Source organism: Sinocyclocheilus rhinocerous, unplaced genomic scaffold, assembly GCF_001515625.1.
Source record: "Sinocyclocheilus rhinocerous isolate Xijiao unplaced genomic scaffold, SAMN03320098_v1.1 scaffold1243, whole genome shotgun sequence".
In the NCBI taxonomy this organism is placed as follows: Eukaryota; Metazoa; Chordata; class Actinopteri; order Cypriniformes; family Cyprinidae; genus Sinocyclocheilus; species Sinocyclocheilus rhinocerous.
The window spans coordinates 3,022,798-3,032,160 of NW_015626033.1; the positions used below are offsets into that span (position 1 = coordinate 3,022,798).

At 38.0% G+C, this 9,363-nt stretch overlaps 1 protein-coding gene across 1 annotated transcript in view; it reads left to right on the plus strand.

The window, feature by feature from the left end:
* The window catches only part of LOC107707947 (von Willebrand factor A domain-containing protein 2-like), a 15,752-nt gene extending 7,355 nt beyond the window's left edge, over positions 1-8,397 (plus strand). Inside the window, exons 6-13 of the mRNA XM_016512073.1 lie at positions 1,773-1,906; positions 1,993-2,122; positions 2,577-2,632; positions 2,989-3,096; positions 4,623-5,201; positions 6,082-6,633; positions 6,743-6,865; positions 8,165-8,397. Coding sequence (XP_016367559.1) covers positions 1,773-1,906; positions 1,993-2,122; positions 2,577-2,632; positions 2,989-3,096; positions 4,623-5,201; positions 6,082-6,633; positions 6,743-6,865; positions 8,165-8,304 — 1,822 coding nt within the window. The 3' untranslated portion in view covers positions 8,305-8,397. The remainder of the gene's footprint in view (positions 1-1,772; positions 1,907-1,992; positions 2,123-2,576; positions 2,633-2,988; positions 3,097-4,622; positions 5,202-6,081; positions 6,634-6,742; positions 6,866-8,164) is intronic.
* The last annotated feature ends 966 nt before the right edge of the window (positions 8,398-9,363 follow it).

The following is a 9,363-nucleotide window of genomic DNA, read 5'->3' on the forward strand; positions in this document are numbered from 1 at the left end:
CTCTCTCTGTGTGTGTGTGTGTGTGTGTGTGTGTGTGTGTGTGTGTATTTGTGTGTATGGTGAAGTATTTCCTTGTGCCCTTGTTAATACACACGGTCAGTAACAGTGATGTTATCAGATAGTAATACTATGGTACTTTAGTATATACCATGGTACTGAGAGTATACCATAGTATAAAGTAATAATATGGTACTTTTCTGTACTTTTGTGTTCGTGATTGTTCTGAAGCATTTAGCAGGGACAGGTGCTGTCATATTGTAAATGTTTTCAGCTCTATTAGTCAGTGAATTGATTTGCTGACAGCTTTCAGACTCAGTAGTGGCACACTGACAAGGTGTGTTATTGTACGGTAAAAGGCTGCTGACAGCCTGGATGTGTGTTGTTGCTGTTGGTTAGGCTGCAGATAGCATAATTTCTGTGTTCTCTCTTTACTTTGAGGCTTTATGGCAGCTTCCCAACAGGTGCAGGAGAAAGAGGGAATCTTAGTGGATAAACTCACCTTAATAGCCGTATCTAACAGCTGGGAATGTATCAGTGGTGTGTTTTTGTGAATTACTGTGAAGTTTAGATGAATGAAACCCTTCAGAGTTCGTATGCTCTGGCATCTTAAAATTTATCGGCCAAATTTTACCGCACCATATGTGTATAAATCTGTGTATAAATCTGGAATTGACTGTGACCAACACAAGTGTTCAAAGGTTTGAGGTCTTAAACAGTACAGTACTGTTTTCAACAATGATAATAAGAAGAAATGTTTGAGCAGCAAATGAGCACATTTGTATAATATCTGAAGGATCATGTGATACAGTAATGGCTGCTGAAATTCAGCTTTGTCATCACAGGAATGAATTAGGCTACATCTTAAAAATAATTTAATTGAAAAGTTATGTATTTTTGATCAAATAAATTCAGTAAACATAAGTATGGAAGCCTGTTTCCGCCACTGAATAAAAAATAAAACAAGGTAATTAGGACTTTTTATCTCACAATTCTGACGTTTTTCTCAGAATTGCGAGTTCATATCTTGCCATTCTTTTATAACACTTTATAAACACGCAGACTTTATAACACGCAATTGCGAGAAAAAAAGTCAGAATTGCAAGTTTATATCACAATTCTGAGAAAAAAATTCTGAATTGTGAGATAAAAAGTCGCAATTACCTTGTTTTATTTTTTATTCAGTGGCGGAAATGGGCTTCCATACTTATGCTTTTATTTAGTTATAAAGTCAAAATTGCGAGTTATAAAGTCAGAATTGTGAGACATAAACTCGCAATTCATTAATTCCTGATATAGATATATTCTTATCTCGCAATTATGACTTTTTTTCTAAGAATTGCGAGTTCTAAAGTCAGAATTGCGAGATATAATCTCGCAATTCCGAGAAAAATGTCAGAATTGCAAGTTTATATCTCGCAATTCTGACTTTACTACTCACAATTTTGACTTTATAACTCACAATTGCGAATTTATATCACGCAATTCTGACTTTATAACTCGCAATTGCGAGAAAAAAATTCAGAATTGCGAGTTTATATCACAATTCTGAGAAAAAAAAGTCTGAATTGTGAGATAAAAAGTCGCAATTACCTTGTTTTATTTTTTATTCAGTGGCAGAAACGGGCTTCCATACATAAGAGACTACTTTCCAAAACATGGAGAAAAAAAAAAATCTTACCAACCCCAAACTTTAGTGCTAAATGTATTTTATGAGTAGTGCATTTCACAATACATATTAGCTGCTAAATCATGCCTTGTCTTTCTCTCCTAAGATGGGAAGAGCTCCGTAAATTGGCTAGCAGCCCCTCAGACTCTCACGTATTCTTCGCGGAGCACTTCAGTGATGCTGTAAACGGATTATTCACCACCCTCACTACCTCATCCGTCTGCACTGCCGTTCCTTCAGGTAAAAAACTCACCTGTGACTCAATCAACAGCACAATTTGGGTTTATGAACAGCGAGTCACGTTTCCTGCACTATGATATCTGCAGGGTGTAAAGTGGAGTCTTACCCGTGTGTTCAGAAAACCCTGGAGACGCTCAAAGAGCTTCAGGGAAACTTCATGTGCTGGAAGGGGTCCAAGGGATACTCACCGTACACATCCCTCTGCCCTCATTACAGGTAAATGACATGGATGGAGCAAAATACAATGGTCTTGAGATGCTTTTGGCCTAATTGAAGTGTAACTGTACTATGTTAAAATGACCAAAAGGAACATTCTTAATGTGCATTGACTCCGTTACACACCAGCATGGATCATAAGTCACAGAGATGCCTCAGGTCTGAGCTTATGTTTGTATTTTATCACATTGTGTGTTTTTGTTCTTTTGTCCCAGGCTCATATTTAAGTTTCATGGCCTGAGGTGAAACTTAAAAGAGAATATTAACAGAAACATATGGTGTGAAACTGGTTTCATGTTGTTTTACAAACATCTGACAAAAATAAGTAAATAATAAAAAATAAATAAAAATTGTTACTAATTATTATTAATTTTGAAGTTCCATGGCCTGAGGTAAAACTAAGTCCATTAACAGAAATGTGTGGACTGAAACTGGTTTTCGCATCGTCTTACAGGTATAACAAAGTTTACAGGCAACACCCTGTTGTCTGTCACAGAACTATATGTCCAGGTAAGAGCTAACAATCGGAATATTGAATAATCAATATTTGATTTCATAATCATTAGAATTTGAGGTAACACTTTAGTATAGGGACCAATTCTCACTATTAACTAGTTGCTTATTAGCATGCCTATTATTAACATATTGGCTGTTTATTAGTACTTATAAAGCACATATTCTGCATGACCATATTCTACATCCCTAATCCTGCCCAATACCTAAACTTAACAACTACCTTGCTAACTGTTAATAAGCAGCAAATTAGGAGATTATTGAGACAAAAGTCGTAGTTAATGGTTTGTTACTGGCGGGATTTGGACCTTAAAATAAAGTGTGACCAAATTTGATTAACATTCTCTGTTCAGAACCCTGTGATTCTCAGCCCTGTCAGAACGGCGGGACGTGTATATCTGAGGGACTGGAGAAATACCGCTGCGAATGTCCCGCAGGCTACGGCAGTGACCCCAATTGTGGTGAGTTCACATTCATGTGCTTCTCTTCCCACACTCCTCAGCATCTAATGATCTGTTCCAGTCTTGCGTTCACTGCGAGATGTGTGTTTGTTGTTTTGGTGGGTTTGGTTGGAGTGTGTGTGTGTGAGAGGGGGGGTTCATAAACAGCTCATGGTCTCACGTTACAGTGGGGGTCAGATTTCGGGCTGGGTCATGGCTGACTGAAATATACCTCAGAGGACTTATGTCCTTCAGATGAAAGGGACACTCTAATTATGAGCTAATACCACTCTGTTCTCCTCTCCAAATGCCCTCAAAGTCAGAAACCTTGCTAACGTGTTGCCTTGTGCAGCGAAATTTAACTTATCAAATTCATTTCTTAAAAGACTTCAGTATGATTGATATACATACTGTAGAATATTGCCAAAGCGTCAATACACACAACAAAAAGCAGCAAAAGGTGTGACTAAAAAATAATATATATATAAAAGAATAACAACTATTATTATTATTATTATTATAAAAGAATAATAATGCTACTACTACTATTTTTATTATAATTTTTTTTATTATTGTTATTATTTTACAAAAATATTACAAATAAAAATAATTTTAAAAATAAGGTAAATAATATTTTAGAGCATTTTTGTCAGGCAGCATAACGTGGCCCCTGTTGCAACATATTCTGTCAAAGAATTGTAAAGTGACCAACCACATCTGTTTTGGTTTGGTTTGTTTTGGTTATAAATATATATTCTATTTATGGCGGAGTAAATTAATTACATTGCAATAATAGTGCCATAATTAAATAATGGCACAGCAGTCTCCAAAAACAATCGTACAAAAAACTTTAGCATACAATTTGTGTAAAATGTGTGTAGATTTGGTTCTGACCACACAAACATACACAGACATATTTTCAAGATGGGGGAGGTAGTTTCCTAAATGAGATTCAGAGATAGAAGCTGTCATCAGTCCCCATGAGTTCCATTGTAACACTAACATATAATCCTCCGGCCAATCAGAACGTGATGACACGCATAACCTCCTTCTGTCTGTCAGTATGAATGACATCACTGGCAGGGGTTAGACCAGATGACCCCACTTACCTGCAGAGTGAGAGATGGATCTTTTTGTTTGTTTATGCTGTTCGTAAATGCATTTTTGCATGTGTTAAAGGGATAGTTCACCCAAAAATTAAAATTCTTTCGTTAATTACTCACCGTCATGTCGTTCCAAACCCATAAGACCTCAGATTTCATCTAAAATATCTTAATTTGTGTTCTGAAAGTGAACGAAGGTCTTATGGGTTTGGGTGAGTAATTAATGACAGAAATTTCATTTTATGACAATCTTAATGGATAAAGGAGAGTAGAGTCCTATTCCCTTCTCCTTTAACAATGTTGTGTCTCACATGATCTTAACTAAACTCTAAAATAAACGAGATAATGCAGAAGTGGAATGTTAAGCATGTTCTTTAGATCTTAGAAAGGAATCCAAAATGTATGTCAGTCAGAGCAGCTCTTAACCGTATCCTCTTTTTCCAGCTCCCATTCTAAGTTTCGACTGCTCCGTGGATGTGCTCTTCCTGCTCGAGGGCTCCTCTGCACTTACTCTGGAGGGTTTCTTGCGCTTCAAGTCCTTCCTAAAGCGTTTCATGCAGGCTGTACTGAGTTCTGACAGCCCTGTGAAGATGGGGTTGGCCCAGTATGGAAGCGACGTGAAGATCGAGGCCAAAATTGGGGAGCACAGAGACCCGGCAAAGCTGATCCAGGCTGTTGAGGGATTGCAGTACCGGGGTGGGCAGGCCAAGGCTGGAAACGCCCTTCACTATGTCACACGCCACGGCTTCCAGAGCTCACCCGTGTTCGCCGACATTCAGGACGACCTGCCGCGAGTGGTAGTGTTGCTCACGGGAACGCCGTCAGTGGACCCTGTGGTGGAGCCAGCGAAGTACGCACGGGACAGGGAGATCTTCATCATCGGTGTAGCGCCAGAAGAGATGAGGGCTGAAATAAACAACATCACGGGGAACCCCCAGCGCACCATCAAATACCAGTCACCCGACAGATTGAGCGCAAAGATCCCCGAACTAAGAGCCAAAATTTGTAGTGTCGACAACCAGGGTAGATATCCCAGCAATTCATCATTTTAACCTATTTTAGTCCTCAGTAAAGTCCTGAAATTGTTGTTCCTCAAGGAATAATGTAATTGGGTAGTGATACTGCTTAAAGCGCCATAAAAGTAGTTTGTATGCCTAGCACTAAACTCATAGTACAAAATTACTGACAACAATGCACATTAATGAAGAGTTTTTTTCATTTACTCGATAATGAAGATAAAAAATTTGAATCATTACGATAATTCATTGACCTTAATCAAAACATAATGCTGCTGAAAGAAAAAGACAAAAATAACCCCAATACAAAGATACTGACAATACACTTACAGTTTTTTAAAAGAAGAAAAATCTAGAAAGAATTTGATTTTCAAATAATTAAATCATAATCAGTAATCAATGGGACTGACCTAAGTTTCTTGGGGGAACACAAAGGTTTTGCGAGCAAAGGTAAAAGTTTTGAGAGGGAACATGTTTTTCAAGGGACTTTGTGAAAAATGTTAATAGTAATCACGAGCAAACATTTGTAAAGGGAATGCAAAGGATTTTTGTGGGAAAGGTTCTTGTGGGAACGCAAAACTTTTGTGAACAAATGCAAAGTTTCTCAGGGAAACGCAAAGGTTTTGACTGCAAATGTTTTGCAAGTGAGCACAAGTTTCTTTAGGAAACAAAACTTTTGTGAGCAAACACAAAGTTTCTTGGGGAAACACAAAAGTTTTGTGAAAACACATTTTGAAAATGTATTCATGTTTTTCAAGTGAACATCTAGGTTCTTGGGAGAACTGCAAATCTTCTCCAAAAAAAAAAAAAGCTAAAGCACTGAAACATTTTTTCTTTCAGTTTATTTTTTTAACTATTATACTAAAGCCCTTTTTTGTCTTTGCTAGGCTGTCTGGGTCAAGCTTTAGACCTTGTTTTTGTATTGGATGCCTCCAGTGGTGTAGGAAAGGACAAATTCGTCCACCTTCAAGACTTTGTTCGGAGCACCTCAGTGCAGTTCGACATCAATCGAGATGTGGCTCAAATGGGACTGGTGGTTTATGGGAGGCGGCCCGTCACGGTCTTTGACCTGGACAAGTATGACTCGGGCTCCTCTGTGCTGAAGGCGGTGGGAGATGCTGCTTTTCTGGGTGGGAAGGCCTCTACAGGTTCAGCCCTGCTCCATGTGCTCTCCCAAAGCCTGACGGTGGGGAAAGGAGCGCGGCCTGGAGTCAACAAGGCCGTGGTGGTACTGACTGATGGGACGGGTGCGAAAGATGCAGCGGTGCCCGCCCAGAAGATCCGGGATAGCGGAGTGTCAGTGTTTGTGGTCGGCATCGGGGACATACAGCAGGAGGTTCTCTTCCGCATCGCCGGCTCTGAGGATCACATGATCTCTGTTCCTTCATACGATGACCTGAAATACTCTGAGGATGTGCTGGTACAGATGGTGTGTTCAGGTAATGAGCTGAATCAACGAGCACAAATATTCCTCTTTGAAAGCATTTTTCGTCTCTGATGTATTTATAGTCATGTGTTGCTCTCTGTAACTTGTTCCTCTTTCTTCAGACATGAAAAAAGCTGTTAACCTGTGCAGTCCAAACCCCTGTATGAATGATGGCATCTGTTTTCTGCTGAACGGCAGGTACCGCTGTGAATGCCAACGTTGGAAGGGTCCACACTGCGAAACACGTCAGTACCAGTAACTACTAATTAGTTTTTGGACAATAGTGGGTAGTTGACAAATATATAGGTGTTTTCATTCTAGTTTTTCACATTTTTAGTTTACTTTTAGCTTATTCGCAGCTCAGTGGAATAATCCTGCAGTGTGACAGATGTGGTTGCGCCACAGACAAACCGAGTTCAATTCCTGGTCCTGTCCCCTCTTCACTTCCTATCCAATCTAACTACTTTCCTATCTAAGGCAAAAAATATAAATATTCCAAGTTATTTCACAATTTAGTCATTACAGTGTACAAGCAGCAGAAAATTGTGTTGATTATTTCATAATAAATAACAAATTCTGCACACACACAAAAAACACTTTCTTATTTTTGTATTTTTTAGTGATATATCTAAATATCCTTAAAGGGGTGGTTGATTGTGATTTCACTTTTTTTAAAGTTAGTTAGTGTGTAATGTTGCTGTTTGATCATAAACAATATCTGCAAAGTTACGAAGCTGAAAGTTCAATGCAAACGGAGATATCGTCTTTTAAAATTCTGGCAGTTTAATGCCTACAAAAACGACTGGTAAGGGACTACAACGAGTTACTTCCCGGGAAATTAATAATAAGAAATGTTTCTTAAGCACTAAATCAGCATATTAGAATGATTTCTGAAGGATCTTGTGACACTGAAGACTGGAGTGATGGCTGCTGAAAAGTTACTAATAAATTGTAATATTTCATAATATTACTTTTACTGTAGTTTTTATCAAATCAGTGGTGCAGCCTTGGTGAGCATAATCCCAAACCCAATCCTTTATCAATCCCAAACTTTTAAACAGTAGTTTATACATTTAATTTCCATGCTTAATCAAATGAAAAAATGAAGAAGAAAAAAATAATAGTAATAATAATAATAATAATAAATAATCAAGATGTATTATCTGAAAAAAAAACAAGTATTATTTTTCACCTAATTTAAGGTTGTTTAGATATTTTTGTTTTCTAATAATACTAAAACATATTATTGCCCTTTTTGTTGGTTTTGATTGCTTCTATTGTCCTCATTTGTAAGTCGCTTTGGATAAAAGTATGTACATGTAAATGTAAAATACTGATTAAGAAACTGATTTTTTGCAGTGTAAATCCTGATTATTTAAACCATCGGCTTCACACATCTGCTTATGTCAGTGCTCAATATGATTTGTCCATTTTTCTGTGCCCGCCGGATGGGTCATAATTTTGGTGTTTTTAGAATGGACAAGGGGTTGGCAGGGTATGTTTAAGTGTTTTGAGTTATGTATTTTTGTGAACTTGTTTTTCAGGAAGCAGAGAGAAGCCATCCAGAGGAGATCTTCCTAAACCTGCAGGCCTGAGGCGCCGTCAGCACAAGAGTGAAAAAGAGCTGCTGCAGCGCTATGGGGAGCACCGTAGAAGACACGTGTCCCCAACACAGCACAGATAAAGAGAAAACACACATAGACAGAGCCACAGCTCAGCAATGTGAGTTACAAGTCATTATAAATTCACATGGACTTAAGATGCTGATGAACATGCAATCCAGGCGACACTTCAAACGGGATGTGTATCTATCTCATGAATTTTGTACATGCTATTAGTGACTTAAAGGAGGATTTTTTTTATTTGTGATCAATCTTAAGGGGTTTGGTGCTGTTTGTATTGGTTATTCAGCACTGAAAACCCTTTATGAACATGTATTCTGTCTGAGATTTGGACCTGCTTGTGATCTGTCATATTGAAAACTCCTTGTTACAGAAAGCCTCATGTTAGAGGCTTACATTTTTTGACTATATTTATTTTGTATTAACTACAGTGGTTCATTTGTCTATTGTAAAGCTATTAAATTTTTTATTAAACTTTTAGTCTCTCAAATACTTTATGGTATTTTAGTGATGTTTTGGTGCCACCTACTGGAGAAAATGCAGTTTTCTTCTATTTCAAAGCAGGATGCCTGGTTCTCAACTACTGGTTTTGCATAAATATGAATTGTTGTCAGTACAAACTTTTATTTGAATAAAAAGTGCATGTTTCAGCTAGCGTACAGTAACAAATCAAAAACACTGAACGGATATGTAATATATATTCACATCTTGGTTACCAGCATACATGAACCAAGCTACAATGTACCAAATGGCTGATTTACGGTTTTGAATCTAAATGTTTCAATCTAAAAATAGTGGTTCTCGAAGCTTTTTGGTCTCTTCTCAAGCTTGTGAAACATCCATCAAATAATGTGCACACCACTGAAAGAGTTATTTCAGTTATTCCCTTCCTTTCTCTTACATAAAAATGACTTGAATAGATTTAAAATCTATTGTCGTCCAGTGGCATTATTTGGCAGGGAACAGAAAATATTGTCTTGGATCAGCTGCTTGCATGTAACCAGTACCATCTCAGCCTCTGAATGCAGAGAAGCAGGGACTAGTGGAGGCTGATGTTTCAGAGGGGCGGAGCCTGCAGGTCATTGGACACATCCTCCTTCTCTCTCTCTCTCTCTCTCTCT